Raw genomic sequence first — 21426 nt, forward strand, 5'->3', positions numbered from 1 at the left:
TAAATAATGATTAATTCTGAACAAAAACATTAACCTTAGTCAAGATGAATTCATATGTCAAAAGTTTCTGCATCTGAAATGAATAAAAACAGATGTGACATTAGTTAAACCCACTAAACTACTAGATACATCAGTACTGCATTAAGCAGTTGTAAAGTAATGTAAGTGTAGTCCAAAATGAGCCTTAATCTGTTTAAGATAATGATTTAAAAAAACGTAGCTTGTGTTAAAAACAATCCAGCCACTTGTAATACATTTGATCAATGGTACATTTCTGAGAAGGTGCAAGGTAATCCTTGAATTTTACCATTACCATCCTGACTGACATAATATTTGAAAAGAAGACAGCTTGTTGTGCCTCTTTACCACAATTTAGAGATGATAGATTCTTTATTTTATTAAATAAATTGGTAAAGGCCAAATTGTACTGGTAATAGTGTATGATATTCATTGTGTGACATACATCAGCTTAAGTTATACTTGAGCTTTTTTTATGCTATATATATATAGCATATATATATGTGTGTGTGTGTGTGTGTGTGTGTGTGTGTGTGTGTGTGTGTGTGTGTGTGTGTGTGTGTGTTTTAAGGCATGGAAAATAATTGTTTTTACAATAAACCTTTGGAAACACTTGATGTTCTTTAATATTGAAACAATTACGAATACATTTGTATTATTAGAGTTGCATATTGCATATTATATATAGATTTTGCACGAATTCTATTGTGGAAAACAACAATCTGGTTACACTGTTCCTTATCTTAAAATGTATATATTGTTCTAATGCATGACCAACGTTATATGTGAGAAAAATATGTTTTTAATAAATGAACTTGATGTAATTAGATAACGTCGCTAGTTTACAGTACATGCTTTATTAACAAATCGTGTTTATTTGTTTACTTTTTACTTACCTTGTGGAAAACCGCAGTGAACCTTGGGATCGCAATGAACCTTGGGATAGCGAGCATAGACTGTAAAAAATAGATCGCCACATACAATGACCCCAACTTTAATAAATAATTTAAAATGAAAAATATCAGCCGAAAACATTTTTAAACTTAGTACTTGAAATTTAATATTTTTTTAAAGTAAAAAAATAATAAATAATATGAATGAATCAAAGTTTTATTAGGCATAGTTACCCTAAACTGGACAACCGAATATATTTTCACTCATTAAATATAAAGTAAATGATAAAATATTTATAAACACCAACTAATCTCCAATAAAAATATATTATGCAGCATTAACGTAATATTTAATGTTGACAGTTGAACTCATCTGAGAACTCACCGCTGATGCAGTTTGACCAATAGCAGAGCGGCGTTAAACTCACCGTGAAGGGATGTCACGTGGGCCGAAGTTTATTCATACAGTAGTTTTGACCCCGTTTACAGACGCTTTTCATAAACAAAATAAAAATTACATATTTTTAAAATAAGAAAACTATGATAATAGGCGTAAATCAGGTTTTAAAAAGTTTGTTGACATCTATTGGTAATTATACGAGCCTCCAGCGTCTCCATATGACGCCTCAGGCTCAGGCACAGATTCTATAGGGAATCCCTGCACGTCTAAATATGACGCTAAAGGGGTACCCTGTGCGTCAATAACTGACGCCGAGGGTTCCTGACCAAGCGTCAGTATGTGACGAGTTGGGAGTGAGAATGTGTTGGTTGAGCGGGATTCTTGCTGTGACCACCGGCGCAAAACCGCTGTTTGTTATGATGAGCCGCAGTTTCAGTGTAAACTTATTAAAGGCGAGCTTCTTTGGCGGTGATATGTACAGTATTAGATTTGACTTTTAGCGGACATTTGCGCTGAACACGCAGTAAACGCAACGCATCGAGATTCGGGCGCTTTCTCCGAAAAGCACGTACTCGATTGATCTCAGCTGGCAGATATCCATCACGTGTCATGATCGCTCTCATGTGCGCCCTCAACTTTAGGTGGGGTTTGCAAACCTGCATGCTTTAAGTTTTCATTCTTCAGCCGTTTGTATTTCTCGTGGTAATTAAAGCTCCTTCCCTGTCATCTGACAGCGGAATACCTTGAGTGATTGACAGCTAATATGAACCAATATAGCGGCAGGGAAGAGCGATTCAGCACGTTTTTACAAAAAATCAAAACAGGTTACAACCATTATCTGCAGTCGCACTAATGCGCCAAAATATATTATTAGGTCGCATAGATTAATTTTCGGGCGCATATGCGACCAAAATGGTCGCAATTTCGAGCCCTGTATTATGTCTGTGAGGCATATACATTTTGCTTCATTTTGTTAAGCGCTCCTGTTCAAAAACCAGACGACAGAAAGGGCATAATTTTGGTTTTCTTTATTTTATAAAAACGCTGTAACGTTTTTTGATGTATTACTCGTACTTTGTGAGCAACAATGACGGATAACTTTAAATTGCTCCCACTGAAAAAATGCAAGTGATTGCTCTGGCGCCTCAATGTCCTGCAAGCTTTTTATAAGCAAACTATGCGCCTAATAGCACACATTCTTTAACGTTTAAGCTACCATTGTTTTATACTTGAACTGTTTTATATCTTTTATTTTAGGCAAGTCGTGATGATCTGAGAAGGCAAACTGATCAAACAGACAATGATGGTCTTCCGCTGAGCGCTGTTCGTTAAAAAAACTTATTTTTAACGAATAAAAAATGCTCCAAACGTTTTTCTAAATAAGCTGAATAAAAAACGAAACTAAATATAAACACTTTGCCATTAGGCTACATAAAAAACTGAACTATTTCATAGCTGAAACACTAAGTTGTTTAAGGAGAAGGGGGAAATATATTTTTGTCCCGTCTATTGCTTCACCGTTATTTCGAGAATAAACCCAGCGTAAATATGCAGATGTCATTCCCAAAACATATCAGCGTATATGTGCCGAAAACGAAAGTTTCATACAAATTCTGAATGGATTATAGCCTGGAAAGTGCAAAGCACGCTCCTCTTATTATCACTAAATGCGTCACTAATCTTAGTTCATAGAGATCTCATAAAGATCCGTTATAATTTATAAAGCTCTCAAAATTACACAATTAATCTTTTATTTACATGGCGTCTACACTCAAAAGATGATTCACGAGCACACAAAATGGCACTTAATAAAGACCAATCCGGCGCTTTCAGCAGTGAGTGAATTCTGTGAATAGAGAAATGACAGATCAATATCCGTGAACCTGATTTTTTCCCCCGCAGCCACAGTACGCCGGAAATCCGGCGTGGTGCCGGAACGCTATCACCCCTGGTAATGCATCCATAAATGTAACAAGATAAGAACGACAAGTTGGAAGAGCCAAGAGTGAACTCAGCAAACCTGGAGTGTAACCTTAAACCAGACTATATGGGGGAATCTATGGTTCCTATATGACTTGCCTATACTTTATCTATAAGCCCCTTGGGCAAAATCCCCTTACTGTCATGAAAATGGAGGACGTGTTATCTTGTAAACAGGCAGATGTTTTGTTGTGGCAGTTGTTTTTCTTTGTGTTCCTCCCATGCATGTCAAAATCAGTTTGTCTGTCTGTGTTGGTGACTTTATCTTTTGTGGGTCATTTCGTGAACCGGGAGCACAAAGCGATGTGTGTGCGTGAGCTGGTATCTGAGTAGCAGCTGTGTGTGAATAATGGAAGCGTGGGTAAAGTGATCTCATATCACCACTGACAGCCCAGAGACACCAAACAAAAGACCAGGTTTCCGCCTGTGTCTCGCTCTGTGTGTTTGTGGGTTTGTGTGTGTGTGTGTGTGCATGTATATGTGTGTGTATATAAGTTTTTGTACGAGTATGTGTGTACACTTGTTTATGTGTTATATATGTTTGTACATGTAAGTCTGTGTGTGTGTGTCTATGTATTTGTGTTGTGTATATATATATATATATATATATATATATGTGTGTGTGTGTGTGTGTGTGTGTGTGTGTGTGTGTGTGTGTGTGTGTGTGTGTGTGTATGTGTGTGTGTGTGTGTGTGTGTGTGTGTGTGTGTGTGTGTGTGTATGTGTGTGTGTGTGTGTGTGTATGTATGTGAGTGTTTGTGTGTGTATATACATTTGTTTATGTATTATGTGTGTGCACATGTATGTGTGTGTATGTGTATCTGTGTACGTGTATGTGCGTGTTTGTAAATGTGTGTCTATATTTGTATTTGTGTGTATACGTGTATCAGTGCGTACATGTATGTATAAACAAACACACATGCATATGTGTGTGTATATATATGTGTGTACATGCATGTATGCATGTGCGTGTGTGTTTGTGTGTATATGTATGTATGTGAGTGTTTGTGTGTATACATTTGTTTATGTATTATGTGTGTGTGTACATGTATGTGTGTGTGCATGTGTATCTGTGTACGTGTGTGTGTGTGTGTGTGTGTGTGTGTGTGTGTGTGTGTGTGTGTATGTATGTGAGTGTTTGTGTGTGTATATACATTTGTTTATGTATTATGTGTGTGCACATGTATGTGTGTGTATGTGTATCTGTGTACATGTGTGTGCGTGTTTGTTTGTAAATGTTTGTCTGTATTTGTATTTGTGTGTATACGTGTATCAGTGCGTACATGTATGTATAAACAAACACACATGCATATGTGTGTGTGTATATATATGTGTGTACATGCATGTATGCATGTGCGTGTGTGTTTGTGTGTATATGTATGTATGTGAGTGTTTGTGTGTATACATTTGTTTATGTATTATGTGTGTGTGTACATGTATGTGTGTGTGCATGTGTATCTGTGTACGTGTATGTGTATGTGCGTGTTTGTTTGTATATGTGTCTATATATGTATTTGTGTGTATATGTGTATCTTTGTGTACATGTATTTATGTACACACATGCATATGTGTATGTGTGTGTTTGTGTATATATGCATGTATATGTGTGTATGCGAGTGTTTGTGTAAGTGTGTGTGTATACACTTGTATATGTATTATATATGTGTGTACATGTATTTATGTGAATGTGTGTGTATAGTCATATATTTGTTATATATGTAATATGTATGTGTGTGTGTGTGTGTGTGTGTATACGTGCATGTTTGTATGTGTATCTATATATTTGTGTGTATATGTCTGTGTATGTATGTACGTGTATGTGTGTGTGTGAGTATACGTGTTTGTGAGTAAATGTGTGTGTGTGTGTCCCACTGTATGCACTCTGTCAGTGTAACAGCTGCTATTAAGGTAATTGTTTCTCACAGATCAGATACTTAACAGACACAAAAGCACTGCATCCCCCTCTTTTTACATTCCCTCTCAGTTGGTCCTGGCTATAGGTGTCGGTGGTTATCCGAGAAGGCCCATTACTGTATTTGCCCTCTTATCACTGGCTGTCATATCACTCATCTCTGTGTTTGTGTTCAGTCTCTCACCAGAGTCACAGGCAGCAGGATGGTGAGGAGCGCAATGTGATGGAGCACCAGGAGGAACTCTTTCCACACAAATGAGTTGATGGTTCGCAGAGAGTGGTGCTTGTAGTCTTTGTGACCTTTGACCTTGAAGCGATAGTAATGGCTGAGGTACATGGCGAAGATGTCATATGACATGTAGGGAACACCGTACCAGATGACAAAATAGGTGGTCAGCCAGTGCCTAGAACAGAAGACCAACACAACAGGTGAGCAAATCATGCGTGAAGTGAATTCTAATGTTGATTTCACACAGACTTCAAACAAATCCTCCCATTCTAGACATCAAACCTAGTGCTGAACAATATATCGTTTGAGAATTGTGTGTTAAGCCTGGTTTATACTTCTGCGTCAAGTGATCGGCGTAACTCACGGCGCAGGCAACGCGCGCAGCTGTGCTTTTATACTTCTGCGCGCTGTCTCTGCTGGTCTGCATTAACACTTCCGAAACGCTAGTTGGCAGTGAGGTGTTAATGTTCCTCTGTGTCGAGTTTCTTCGCTTCTGTTTTGCTTTTCTGAACACTTCCTGGATGTATAAGTGGCTCAAACTCGCTCATTTTGAGGCAGGAACCGGCGGACGTGCAACAACTTTAACTATGAGGTAAACACAGAACAAAACTTTCCATCCGGAGCTGCTTCACGGGACTCCACACTTGTAAACAATCGCTCCATCAGGCTCGCGCCATTCGCGCGGCTCTCGGTCCCGCCCAGACTTGTCGGCGCTACCAAGCCGACCAATCACAGAGCTTGCGCTACGCGTTGCGACATGTAGTTACGTTTTTTGAGAGGTGCACGTCAGCGACGCCGACGGCCACGGCGAAGAGCTATGCGTCAGCGCCGTGACGCAGAAGTATAAATCAGCCTTTATGTATAGTCATATTGCAGATATTAAAAGATAATGCTATTATTAAACATATTTTTAAGCTATTTACACAATAATAAGCATCATGGTATTTTACATTAGATTTGTTGTAATTTCAAGCCAATTCCGTGCGTGTTCAATAAGAAAAGGTCAGGAAAGGGTTTTCTTCAATACCAAAAATATTGGTAATTTATTAGATACAAATGAATAATTCGATGCCAGAGCTCTGGGTTACTTTACCCCAATGCAACACAAGAATTACATTCAAGAGGTTCGCAATTAACATACATTTCCTGACTCCAGCATTTATACACAACTGATTTTTAACAGGTGGAGTTTGGTGTAACGGCACTTTTCAGTCATTCTGCAGTCCTATGGCTCTTCTACCCCAGACATACTTCCTCTTTCTGCAACCCTTCTCTGCATACCAGAACTAAACAATTACGTGCATCTTTAATATATTTTACAACTTCTACAAGCATCATGACAACTTGTGACATGACTGTCTAGACTGCAGTCTAGAACAAAGGCCGCCACCCTAAATTTATTCTTATTATGCTACACTGAAAAAAGTGTTGCATGCAGAACTGTTGCAAACTATTTATTTGTGTTGAATTTAAACAAGCAAATTAAGTTTAATAATGTTCAACTTAATTTGTTTGTTTACATTCAACACAAATAAATTGTTTACAGCCAATTAACGTAAAAAAAATTGAGTAAATCCAAGGAATCATCTCTGAATAATTTTTTTTCAGTGTATTTCCATCTTGTCAGCATTTTCTTCTGAAAAGTATGCAGCATAGTAAAAAAGAAGAAGGATGTCTGGTCTATATGTGGTATCATACAAAAGAAAAAGACTGATTAATCTGTTGTTAGTCTAAACATTTTTCTAATTAAAAATAAAGACACAAAAGAAATAAAAATAAATTCCTTCTTTTCTCACAGATTGTTACATTTTTTAACTTTTTGGATGCTTTCACACCTAGACATTAGGCCCTTTCACACAGTGATACCGGTAAATATCTGGAAAATTTCTGGATCAACTTTAGAGGTAAAATCAAAAGCGCTGTTAACACAGGCAAGGACTTTACAGATTTTTTCTGTAAAAGACCGTTCACACATCCATTCCAAAATACCGGTAAATTCTGACATCATTAACTAGAAACAATTACTAAACGGCTATAAACTAAACGGCTGATATTTTATTTGTACACATTCAACTGCATTACTCAATCAACTCTGTGGATGGATCAGTATTGTGAACAACTTCGATGAAAACATATAAAGGAACAATTTTGCATGTCGAGATGTACATAATACGTGTGTGTGCTGGTGCTCACCAGCTGCTTTATGTGCATACGCGATGCATCAAAGCAACTGAAGGAAGCAGAGCTTGAAGATAAACAAACAGCGGCTTATCATAAGCATTTTATCGATAATTTTTGACACAGTTGGCATTAAGAAGGAACATAGAAACATTATCTGACTAACATCTAGCAGCTAAATGTGTCTGGAAAAATATTCAAAGGCTTTTATTTTTATAAACAGCACAGATGGGAATGTGTCTGAAGGTTCTGATTGGCTGGAGTAGACATCTCTCGTCAGTGCGTTATGATCGAGAACACACCCTTTCCAGCATTCTTCCTTCAGCATTTACAAAGAGCAGCATTCCGGCAAATTACGGGTAATCTTAAAACTTCTCTTTTCGGAAAATTGCCCAAACTACTGTATTTTCAAAAAGTAATTTTCCGGAAAGGTCTGTATGTGTAAAGGGGGCTTTTGTTTCGGAACCTAGTGCATTTCCCCTGTTAGCACAGTTCGTTTGGCGTATGTGAATCCAGCAATCGCGGTCAGATCTGCACCTAAACAATCGGTCAGAGATCATCTGAATGAGGTGGTCTCAGCTCGATTGAAACAAACTCTGGAGCGGAACGATTGTACTGAGAAAGCAATACAATCCAATGAACTAAGGAACCAGGCTATATCACAACATATTAAAGATATGTAATAGGCATACTGGTTAATGTGTGTTTCATGTCGAATACGAAAGTGAAAGCATGCTGAACTATTAAAGAGAGCTGTTTATCTTTTAAAAATTGACCGAACTGCAGTCTTGGTTTATCTGTTATTTCTCTCTATATTGTAAAGCAGGCGTGCCCAAACTCGGTCATGGAGGCTGGTGTCCTGCATATTTTAGTTCCAACCCCAATTAAACACACCTGAGCCAGCTATTTAAGTTCTTACTAGGTATACAAAAACTGCCAGGAAGGTGTGTTGAAGAAAGTTGGAGCTAAACTATGCAGGATACCAGCCCTTCAGAACTGAGTTTGGACACCTCACCCTTGTTGTAAAGCCTATAATGCATAATTCTAGCTAATGGCTTTGTATGAGAAAGTCTGCATTTATATTTGGTGACGATGTCTGTGGGTGTCACCATTCAAAATAAAAGCACAGCTTTTCGCTTATCGTCATTAATCAAAATAAGGACGCATAACAGCTAAGCGGGACTCAGAAAAATAAACCGTGGAACAGAACAAACAATAATCTACAGCTGTTAAAGCATATTTAGACTCCCCGGAAAACCATAAAGCAGTGGTCCCCAACCTCCGGGCCACAGACTGGTACCAATCTGTGGGTCAATTGGTACAGGGCCGCACAAGAAATCATTAATAATTTCAGCTTTATTTATTATCCGAGTCTATACAATGTTTTATTTTAAACAATGACCGTATTCTCTCGGTTACATCTCGGTCTCCAAAATTTAACCCACAAGCAACAAAATGAGTAAGAAACAGACGTCTGTGGAAAATTTCTTTGCGAAGGGGAAAAGGTCCAGTGAAGGACCCACGAACTGCAAAGGAATGCATCCGCAACCCATTTGTCAAAAATCAGGTGAATCCAACATGTCAGTGCAAGAATATCAACTGCTGGATATTGCAAATGACGCCGGACATTCACATATTGCATTTTTTCCACGCACAAGTTTGTTATTTCCAGTTGAGGCAACCGCATATTGGGAGCGATATGTGCAAGCGGTGCAACACGCTTGAGCCTTCCAGGCACACCCATTCAAGTAGATATCACTGCAGCCCGGAGACACCAGAAGTAGGTTGGAGGACCTCCAAGTGGAAGGGACTTACAAGTAGGTTGGCATTAGTTGGTGTAGGTGGAGCAGATATTAATAAATCCCAGCAGGTTTGGGTTAAGGTTTGGGGTAGGTGTAGGCCTTAATTAAACACTACAGGTTACTGTGGGGTTGGGTGTAGGTTCAGGGTAGCTGTTGACATTCATAAAGCACAATATTGGACTCTGTGTCATGAACAGGACATTAAATAAATAAAAAACTCCAGGTTTGTACAGCCCACTTGGAGCTCAAAGGCCCACCCACTTGGAGCTGGCTCTGACCCCTGTTTATACCCTTCTCCACCCATTTAAAAACATCTTCAGAATGCTGTGAGTGCACCTCAAGTTACGTGACGAGAACTGACCAATCAACTTTATATTTTCTATGCAATATACACGTTTTGGTAGACTTCTTTTCTCAGACAGATAAGACCTCAGATTTCTCCATAAATAAACCTTGTATCAGAGATGCAGCAATGTTTTGTCGGATTGTCATCCTCTGAAAAAATGCTTGATGGTCGCCTAGCAATCTACGTACACACTCTGACACTCCCTCCCGCTGGGCCATGGTAAAATTGTCAAGCGTTGACCTGTCCGTGTTGATTAAATATTTGAAAACTACTGCCATAAAGCACTGCTTATCTATTTACTTTGGTTTCTCTCTGGGGTATGTTTCCACCATTTTCGTCAATTGGTGAAGTTTGCTCCTCTCCAATGGCTCCACTGGCTTGCTTGGTTTTGGGACTTGTGAAGTTGCGCATCAATGGATTTGCTCTTCAGTGTTTAGACTTTAAGCAATGACAATTAAACCACACTGGACTGAACTAAACTGAACTTCGACTCTGAAAACTGAACTGACACAGTTTCATTTTACTAGAACTTCTATGTTAAGCTGCTTTAACACAATCTACATTGTAAAAACGCTAAAGAAATTAAGATGAATTGAACTTTGCTAGTAATTTATTATAATTGCTCCAAATGCACATAGAAAAAGTCCATTCCAGTCAATCTAAATGAATGAAATCTTTCAATGTATTCAAATCATCTGGTGAAATTATATTCATATCATATATAGCAGCAAAACAAAATATGTCAGATTTTCCAATATCGTGTAGCCCTAATCAAAACATTTTGATGAGAAAAATGTTTGCTCAAAAACATTAAGCTACACATATTACTGAGCACATATTACTTCATGCAAATCCAAACCAAGCTAAGTTTATCTGTAGATTGTTAATGTCGTTTTACTGTTACATAATACATAATTTATGTACCATTTTAGTGGTGCTTAATATTTATCCAACCAACATTTTCAGTAGTGTAGATGGTACTGGGACAATTGCTTTAAGTATAACGGCTCCTGGTATTTCAAACTGCTTTTTTACCACTTAATGAAGAATAAAAACTAACCTTGCTGTGAACGAAGTCCATATTTATTACTAACTTATATAATTTATTTCTAATGACATAGTAAACCGACGTGTGTGCGTGAGTGTGTGTGTGTGTGTGCGTGAGTGCGTGTGTGTGAATAGGATAATCTACAGCAAAGTCACACTAATCCACAGACTCTGTACATTCGATTAGTGGTAAATTCTTTAATTACCACGAGATCTAATGGCTGAACCACCCTAAAGCATTTCTATACCATCCATGCACGCCAAAGACAAGATATACACCAATTACAGTGCTCAGCATTATTGAGTACAACCCATTTTGAAAATGAATATTTTGATAAATTTCTCAGTGAATATAGGCAATGTATTTTTGATGCATTTAAACAAAACAGATTTATTAAACAAATAAATTGTCACCAAACATATTTAGAAATTAAAAGATAACAATTAAATTCAAGCAAAATATTGCAAAAAAAAATAAAAAACTACAAAATTTCAACTAAATTATTCCATTTTACTCTTGATTTTTCTCTTTTTTAATTTGTATTTAATATTTTTCTATAATATATAAATTTGCGTGTCCTAGTTTTTCCATTATCATACGTTATTCTGTTAGATAAGCTCCAGATTTGGCTTCAGAACTGACTAATCTAATGTATTTGCGCAAATATAATATTTAATAGCTTCCTATTAAAAATATGAATATAAAAGAGAGATTTATAAGGGGTGAACTTATATATGCTGAGCACTGTATACAGTAAATGTGAGGCCTGCACAAACAGTCATATCCATATTATTATCATTATAAACATTTCCTATTTTATACGAACTGCAGATATACAAGCTTCAGAAGATTTAGAAAATAGTAGCACGCATTTTATAATACTTTTCAGGTGATTTTTATTTTTAAATGGCAAAATAAATTATTGAATTCCCTTAAATAATTTTTTTTAAAAGACATTCCATGTCAAAAGTGCATGTACCTCCTCCAGTATACAAAAAAAGTATACTGATACTGATACTATTTTATTTTCATAAAATTAATACTTTTATTCAGCAAGAACTTATTCAATTCATTTAAATCACAGTAAAGCAAGTTTCAAAGTATTTCTACAGTTAGAGTCAAAATTATTAGCCTACCTTTGAATTTTGTTTCTTTTTTTAAATATTTCGCAAATAATGTTTAACAAAGTAAGGAAATTTTCCCAATATGTCTGATGATATTTTTTTCTTCTGGAGAAAGTCTTATTGTTTTATTTCAGCTAGAATAAAAGTAGTTTTTAATTTTTTAAACACCATTTTAAGGTCAAAATTATTAGCCCCTTTAAGCTATATTTTTCGTTCAATAGTCTACAGAATAAACCAATGTTATACAATATCTTGGCTAATTACCCTAACCTGCCTAGTTAACCTAATTAACTTAGTGAAGCCTTTAAATGTCACTTTAAGCTGTATAGAGGTGTCTACCTAGTCATATATTATGTACTGTCATCATGGCAAAGATAAAAGAAATCCATTATTATAAATGAGATATTAAAACTATTATGTTTAGAAATGTGTTGAAAAAATCTCTCTGTTAACCAGAAATTAGGGAAAAAACTAACGAGGGGGCTAATAGTTCAGGGGGTTTAATAATTCAGACTTCAACTGTATATCAAACAAATGGTGTTTATCTGCAGTTTTAAGGTGCAGTATGTAAGTTTGACACTAGGTTTTGCACGCCTGGATCAAACACACGCAAGCCCATGTTGCCAGATTGACGACATCAAAATCAGTGTGCCTGACTATCGACTAGCTGTTTTTTTGAAATCGTGTTCTAAATAAAGGCAAAGGCACGCGATAGAAGGAATATTTTCCATATTAAAATAAGTTTTTGTCGTAACCAACACCTGAAATGTGTATTTTAGAACAGATTCTATTTCTCACAAGTAAACAGAAAACTGACAATGATCACCTCAGGTACACCTCATGCGTTTTATTCAGTGTTAAATGCTAATAATGTGGGTTTAAATGTTATTTTACATGAAATTTATTGCCACTCTACTGAAAGTAGCAGCAGATAGTTCACCTCAGGTCTTGAAAATAAAATAAACCGTTTGAAATGGAACTTTAGAACTATGACTCAATGTAAACCAACACATATCAGTGATTCAGTATGCACATTTTATCATGTTAAAGAGGTTTATTATGTATTAATAAAATTTTAAACCATACCATTTCGTTGGGCTGCAGTGAGTGCTTCTGTGCTTCTGAACGGCTGTATTAAAATTTCTGTCGTGTTTGGTCTGGTGCAAACATTATCACTGCAAATCTCGTAACATAGCGTGTTGTTAGAACACGGGGTTACAATGTAACCTGCTCACCTAATGCTTACATTCGTAATATTTATATTGTTTGTTAATTAATAAACATCTTCATGTGAAATCTGCATCTCATTTTCTGCTAATGTCCACCAGAGATCTTTTTTTCGATGGCATGAATGAATTGACTGAATGAATCAAATGCATGGTTTTCCGCAAAACCAACCCGGGGTGCTGAAATAAAATTGGCTAAACTGGCATTGGGTGGGTTAAAGGGACCAAAATAAGGACAGACCTTCTGGCACTGAACGCGCATATGTTTTATAAAGCGAATGCCCTTCCAGCTGCAACCCAGTACTGGGAAACACCCATACACTCTTATTCACACACATACACTATGGACAATTTAACTTACCCAATTCACCTTTAGCGCATGTCTTTGGACTGTTGGGGAAACCGGAGCCTTATTTATAACATTAATTTAATAATAAAATTTAACAATTTATAACAGCTATTTATTTGCCATTGTTAGTAAATTCAATAGAGTCACATGATGTATTACTACAATAAAAGAGTTATTAAACATGCCTAGCAGTTTCTAAAAAAAGCCTTTTCTGCTGGCATTTTGAGACATATGCATCACCATATGGAAGTATTTTTTGACCACACTTCGTTATTTTTGTTAATTTATTTATTTGCTGGAAATTAGAACTAAATTTTTAGAAATAGTCTTGAAACAAATTTTTGTGCTAAACAAACAAAATAAATAAGTACGTAGGATAATGGAATGTCTTCAGTGGAGTGCGTACAACACAGTCTCCTTATTCACGAAAGTAAGAATAAAAAGTAAGAGAAAATAAAATAAAAAGGTCGATTGGAGGAGGCTCGTTCTTTATTCTCTTGCTGCAGATTACCTGTTAAACTGTTTTCTCACTAGTGAAGTGTTTAGTTTTTTCTCTAACAAAGTCAAATCCACAATGGCACGACGTAACTCATTCTTAAAGGAAATTGGAGACGAGACTCTGACTGGTTTAATGCATGTTATACTCAAAACACACCTATAACTCATTAAGAGAATAAGCTCAACCCTGTTAGACCATGCACCAAGACGTAAACTATATTTTTCCATCCTTAAAATAGCAAAAGTGGATTCAGACTTCCTTAATGCTTTTGCGCCATTTGCTTCACACTTTGATTGTAAAATAGAGCCCACAGTTTTACCAGAAAAATATAAAACTTTTTTTTCTCAATTGTATGCTCATTTTTTGTCCCTAGAAATCAGTTTTAACCTAATTTTTATAATTTATCCCACTACAAAATTACCCCAAACATTCTGAAATTGTGAATTCTTCACAAAAAGATGTTATTTATTCCATCTGATGAACTTTTTTTTCATATCGCAATGTAGATTTGTTCCACTGTATTGCAGCTCTATATCTTGAGCAAATGATGACAATTTTGGTTGCGGAGTGACCTGTTCCTTTAACACCCGGTGTCATTGGGTGCTCCTTGTCACTCAGGATCAATGCTGCGCTTGTGCTCAAGCCAAGTATTAAGCCTGCGGGGGATTAGCAGGGTGGCTGGGAGGTTTCTCTAGGCCCGCCTGGCAAGTGCCTTCTGTGGATTACTCTGTTACGCCACAAACACACGCAAGCATTTCACCCGGTCCACATGAACAGGTGGCAGAGGCTGAAATTACAGGTGTCAGCCCAGTGCCATAGAAGGGCAGAGGGAGGAAGGGCACAGTGCAAGGTAACAGCTGTTGCCCTGGGATCCCGTGTGCCTAATCTCTTCCTCCTGTGCCCTTGGGGAGGAGGCGGAGCCAAAGGGGTTAGCAGATGTGGCGTGGGAATAGAGGTAATCGCTGATGCTCTACGGCTGCTGGGATTGGCCGCTGAGATATACACAGATATCGGCAGGTAGGGTCTGATGGACCGCCCTTTTAAAGCAACACTGCACCACTTTTGATCATCATATGCAGTTGAAGTCAGAATGATTAGCTCTTCTGTGATTTTTTCAAATATTTCCCAAGTGATGTTTAGCAGAGCAAGGAATTTTTCACAGTATTTCCAATTATATTTTTTCTTCTGGAGAAAGTCTTATTCGTTTTATTTTCAAATAAAAGCAATTTTAAGGTCAATATTATTGGTCCCTTAAGCATGAGTTGTTTTAGATTGTCTACAGAATAAACCCCTGTTATACAATTACTTGCCCAAGTACCCTAACTTTCCTAGTTAACCTAATTAACGTAGTTAAGCCTTTAAAATGTCACTTTAAGCTGAATACTATCCATTCATTTATTTTCCTTCGCCTTAGACCCTTAGTTTATTCAGGGGTCGCCACAGTGGAATGAACCACCAACTTATACGGCATGTGTTTTACACAGCGAATGCCCTTCCAGCTGCAACTCAATACTGGGAAACACCCATACATGATATCATATCATATCATACATACATGATATGTATGATATTATTTATATATATATATATATATATATATATATATATATATATATATATATATATATATATATATATATATATATTGTGTCTTCTTATCTACTCTCACTTCTGCAGATCTATGTGCCCTCCAGAAACTTGCGTTCTGTGAATGAACGTCGCCTCATGGTTCCATCCCATAGAGGGAAGAAATCACTTTCCCAAACTCTCGTATTCAATTTGCCCAGTTGGTGGAATGAACTCCTTAACTGCATCAGAACGGCAGAGTCACTCGCTGTCTTCAAGAAACGACTAAAAACTCAACTATTTAGTCTCCACTTTCTTCACTAATCTGCAATTCCCTCTCTGGCTCCACCACTAACTACTACCAAAAATAAATAAATAAATAAATTACTAATGTTTTGCTTCTTACACTTTCTTTACATACCTGACACTTGCCTGCAGCACTTATTCATTGTTGCTCTTATAGTTGTGTAAATTGCTTCCTTGTCCTCATTTGTAAGTCGCTTTGGATAAAAGCGTCTAGTAAATGACTACATGTAGATCAGATTTTCACCTGTCAATGCGAGTTGAACATCATTAAAAACCATAGCGAATGACGTCAACTCTGACCCTTTTATTTCAGATCAGATTTCAGCAGAATCCCAAACTTTAAATCTCATACAGGAGGACTTAAACAGCTTTTATATTGTCCTCGAGCACAAGTATTTAAGAATGTTAACGAGAGAGACTGAGAGAGCGGAACCATATAAACAATCTAAACTAATATAAAACCGTTGCATACACCACGTGCATAAATCACGTCATGGACATGACATTAATATGCCTATTGGTTTAAAAAAAGCCTATATTAAAATAAAATGGCCAAATGATAACTTTTCTGTCAAACTATAGTAAAACAACCAGTCTAAAAGAATAAAAAAATAAATAAACCCTGCGAAAAGATTAAATACAGGAACGGAGAAACGGGTGCTCTTTTATTATTAGCTGCCAGTCAGTATCTGCTCTTTTTTTCCTGGTCCTTGCACCCTTGCCGTCTGCTATGTAAATACAGACAATCGGATTCGAGTCACTTTTAAAAAATGATATAAGCCAGTCATCAAAAAAAAAATCGGATTTGACCATCAAGATCTGCAGTGTTAATGCAGCCGAAATGAAGGATTAAATAGAACATTCTATGTTTAATATGTGTAGATGAGGCAAACACCGTTACCTGAAAACTCCGTCCCACAAACTTTACAGTCAATGGCTTTAGTCATTCTCATAGCGGACTTTAACCCCTTAGCAGTCTTTTATCCACTCTTCGAAAAGTACAAACGGTGGTTTACCATCCACTACATGATCACTAATAAAATGTGCCGTTATTTGTAACTTTAGGTGGTTTCTAAAACTAAATCTGTCAGTTTTATTTCATTCTCTCGTTTAGGGTTGTGCGGTTTGTGGAAAATTAACTGGGGTTTTTTTCACAGATATTGCGATTTTGATTTGATTTGCGATTGAATTTTATAGTCAAGCTTCAGCTCAATAATCTGTATTGTAGCTTCTTACTGCTAAAATGAAGTGAGTGTTAGTTTAAAAAATGAACTTAAAAGATATTAACTTTTATTAGCAAACAACTCTGAAATTATACTTTGCTGTTGTTTGCTACGAGATTGAGTGTCACTGGCAATACTTTTAGTTGGCTTTTTAGCAAGACGCTCCTAATATAGCAACCTGTGGTGATGTTTTAGGTGCTGGTTGTTATATTTCCTCATGCTGTGACAACAATTCTGCAACAGCCCTTACAAATGGCCTGGTTTTGCTTGGTGTCTGCATGTGACTTTGAAACCAAAATGTTCTATATTACGGACGTTCTGATTTTCTTTGACATTAATTAGTCTATTAATGCTTCTGAAGCAGCAGATGCCATCATCCCACTCGTTCGCGCTTTCCCATTTGTTTGTTTTTTATTATGGGTGTTTCACATAGTTTGGTTGTGCAATTCTGATTGGCCGGAACAAAAGTGTGCTTACTCAATTGGCTAGTAAGTCTGTGAAACACAGACCACTGTCACGCATTTGCTCTGGGTGGGGGAAGTTAAACAATAGCTCATCTGAAGAAAGGCATTGACTGAGTGATTGACAGCTGATATGAACCAATCCATTTGCCTGCAGTTTAAAAACAGTGGGCCAATCAGAAGAGCTTGAAGGTGGGGCAAGCCTTACGGGATTTGCTTAGTTGACATGTCAACTGTTCAAATCCATTCCTGAGCGCTGTTTGGTGCTTTTAGGTGCAAAGACGTATTCTGCATGAATGTCTCCTAAATCTGAGCATGCGATAAGCATTTTGCAATGAAAACCGGTCGCATGGCATTTTATGCACTCACACAAATGTTCCTAAATATATTTAAAGGTTGCATAGATAATATTTCGGCCGCATATGGGACCAAAATGGGCACAATTTCGAGCCCTGTAATGTCTATCCAATGCAATTTTGCTAAGGTGAATTACATTTCCAACATACACTTGTGATGTTTGGCCAGTTACAACACACTGGATCAGCTGGCCAATCAGCATAACATACCTGTCAACGCTCCTGTTTTTCCAGGGATTCTCCCGTATTTTACAGTTCTATCCCACTATCATATTTGAACATAATTTCAAACTTTCTATGCAGGGTGGTAATAAAGAGCCAATCTTCCCAATACGCAACCCATACCGCCGAACCACCAGGGGACACCCCTTGCTCTTAAATGGGATTTATAAAATAAATATAAAAACAGAGGGATTCCCTTACTTTCTATTACAGGCGCTGTTGCCCCTCCTATGCAATCCTCAAGACAGTCAGTTTATGTAGCAGTGCATGTCTGTCAGCTGACGCGCTCCATAGTGATAAATAGACGCAGTTTTCAAAAACAGATTCTGTACATGACATTTGAAGCGGAGCAAAAGTCTGAGGTTTTTGGTGCGTTGAACGGTTTGAAAAGACATATACACATAATTAATAATAATAATGATAATAATATCTAAAAATGTTGATTTTGATAAGGGTTTTTTTTCCAAACACAACTAATTTTGTCTTAAATGAGCATAAAAAGTTAGGAAAGCAATCGAATTTCATATAATGTTGGATCTGTGCAATTTTTAAATGACACCCCTGTTATTTAATGTAATCACACAAATAAAACTAAATAAAAGATTAATTCATTGCTCTTTAATCAGAATGTTTAGATTATACAGTGAAGAAAAGATTAATGAGATTTGATAGCTTGATTCAGTTTCTTTAAATAGCCAATAATTTAAATTGTTAAAACTGTTTGCTAATTTATTTGCAGATTTTTCTAATGTACATTTGTATATTATTTATTCTATCCTTTGTAAAAAATAAATAAATAAATAAATAAATAATAATAATAATAAAATATTACTGACCATTTAACTGTTTATTTACAATGAAACACCTCCAGATGAACATATTTATTTATCTTAATGTAATATTTACTACAAAATTAATTTGGGTATTTTGGGGGGTGATTGGGGGACATATCCCTTATTCTCACATCCCAATGTTGACAGGTATGCCAGTCAGACTGTTTTTTTTGTTTTGTTTTGTTTTTTTAATGGAAGGCAGGACTTTATAGTCCAACACTCAGACGAACTACAATAGAAGAGTTGTTTTATTCTAGTACACCCAATAAACTAAATAATAACTAGCATCATGTACTGCATCGAATGGCCTCTAAAATGTAATTTATTACTTTCATGGCATATCTGGATTTTAGCAGCCATTACTAAGCCAAGTTTCTTCAGTGTCACATGATCCTTCTGCAATCATATTAATATGAGAATGTACAAGACAAACTTATTATTATCAGTGTCAAAAGCTGTTGTGCTTCTGAATATATGGGACTTTTCTTCAAGAGTCTTTGATGAAAAAAGCTTTTTAAACAACACCAATTATTTGAAACAGACACTTTTGTAACATTGTAAAATAGATCCACAAACACGTTTACTGCCATTTTTGCATTAATTTAATGCATCTTTTTGAAATAAAATCATCACTATCACATACTTATCCTAAACGTTTAAAATTTAGTGTTTAATTAAAATTGGTAAGTTTAGACAGGCACAGTAATATTTAGTTTCAAGGTAAGCATATATGTGTGTTGACTGTACTGTGATCGGACTTTTTTACTTCTAAACTTAGTTTATTAGCAATGACACAGAACAAGGTAATCATTTGTCACAGAAAAGCTTATAATTGGTTTGCTCTGAAAGGTGTGGAACAGGATTGGTCCACTTACCGGTCCATAATCACATTGTCTTTGCACGAGGACACCACGATGATGCCAACTGTAGTGGCCATAACAGCGTGAATAGACGACACCAGCCTACATGAGAAAGAGAACATATTTCAATGTAATAGCAAAACATAAAAAAAGCACATTAATCTTTATAAGGTTCTTTTGAAGCATATACTGTGGATATGAATTTTACCATTTATAATTTGACTGTAAATAAATTAATATTCTCATTTGAGTGTTCATTTAAAAAGAAACCTGTAGTAAAAGGAATTGGTCACCCACTAATTGAAATTCTGTCATTGTTTTCTCAATCTTTAACTGATCCAAACCTAAATAAATGTCATTTGTTTTTTGAAAACACTGATTAATTGTGCGTTTTTCTCTGGCATTTTTCCAGTCATCGTGGGGGAGCAGATTTGAATTTAGCAACTGACTGCACTGAACATTCTAATCACACCTGTGTGATCAAATACATGAGGGTTAAGTTTGACTATGTAAATTGTTTAAAAGAACACCCTGTGCTTCAACAGTCATTGTTTCACTTGTTTCCAGTAGTAATTCGTCATATTCTTCTCTCTTGATGACATCATGCATTTCATTAAGGACCGCAAGCGATGATGGGAAACAATCTGTAGTCCGATTTGTTTCTTTTTTCACATCACAACAAGAATTTAAGAGTGAATCTGCAAAAATGGCAAAAAAAGTTGGGTAGTCTAAACCAGGCATAATTCAGTCACATAAAACCCTGTCCCGATGAGCAGCTAAGATCCTGAAAGCTGAAGACCTGTAACCATTGACTTCCATAGTGTTTGTTTTTCTTACTTTGAAAGTCATTGGTTACAGGTTTTCAGCAATTTTTACAATATCTTCTTTTGTGTCCAACAGATAAAATAAACTAAAACCGGTTTAAAACCCCTTGATAGTCATTTTCACTTTTCGCTGAACTATGCCTTTAAAACAGTGTTGTTTTTTTTTAATAGTTCACATAGTCAAATTTAACCCTGACCTGTACTATCACACCGGTGTGATTTGAACGTTTAGTGCGTCACGTCATCAGCTGTAAAACTTCAAATCTGCTTTCATGTGATGGCTGAAAAAAAAGCCAGAGAAGGAGGCTCAATTTATCAGTGTTTTCAAAAAAAAAAACAAATCACATTTATTAGGTTTCTGCCATTTAAATACACATAAGTACTAGCAAAACATAACATTTAAGATTTTTAAATGCATGCTGATGTCTATATAGATGACAATAATGATTCTTTTACATGATCTGTGCTTTATTCACATAAGCTACAAACTGTTTAGGTAACTACAGAAGTCAAATTTTGAAGTGCTCATCACCTTTCATCAAAGTTGTCCTAAAACTATTGAACAACACCCATTCTTGTCTTAGGACAATTTTGAAAAAGAATTATGATTTATTTTGATTGTTGACTACTGTAAAAGCTTTGCTCTGTTCTTTTCCTAAATAAACAGCCACTTACTTTCATGTATATCAGGAGAAGCTGATGAATTAACATGTTGTAAATCCAGCAGCTCCGCTCTTTCCATTAACATGGCTGAGCTATCACCCCTCATAG

At 36.3% G+C, this 21426-nt stretch overlaps 2 protein-coding genes across 3 annotated transcripts in view; both read right to left on the bottom strand.

Moving 5' to 3' along the window:
* Window positions 1–21426, bottom strand: part of cntrl (centriolin) — a 548241-nt gene that overhangs the window by 112579 nt on the left and 414236 nt on the right. The gene's annotated exons all lie outside the window — the stretch shown is intronic.
* Window positions 1–21426, bottom strand: part of tlcd3a (TLC domain containing 3A) — a 69190-nt gene that overhangs the window by 24327 nt on the left and 23437 nt on the right. Inside the window, exons 2-5 of one of the 2 annotated variants that reach the window (XR_012406463.1) lie at window positions 19847–19933; window positions 5388–5607; window positions 915–974; window positions 35–73 (exon numbers count right to left, since the gene is read on the bottom strand). Coding sequence is in view for 1 of the 2 variants with exons in the window: in XM_005172024.6 (XP_005172081.2) it covers window positions 5388–5607; window positions 19847–19933 (307 nt within the window). In the remaining variant the exon portion in view is untranslated. The remainder of the gene's footprint in view (window positions 1–34; window positions 74–914; window positions 975–5387; window positions 5608–19846; window positions 19934–21426) is intronic. The other variant, XM_005172024.6, reaches the window with a different exon arrangement.

The sequence above is a fragment of the Danio rerio genome, chromosome 5 (assembly GCF_049306965.1).
Source record: "Danio rerio strain Tuebingen ecotype United States chromosome 5, GRCz12tu, whole genome shotgun sequence".
NCBI lineage: Eukaryota > Metazoa > Chordata > Actinopteri > Cypriniformes > Danionidae > Danio > Danio rerio.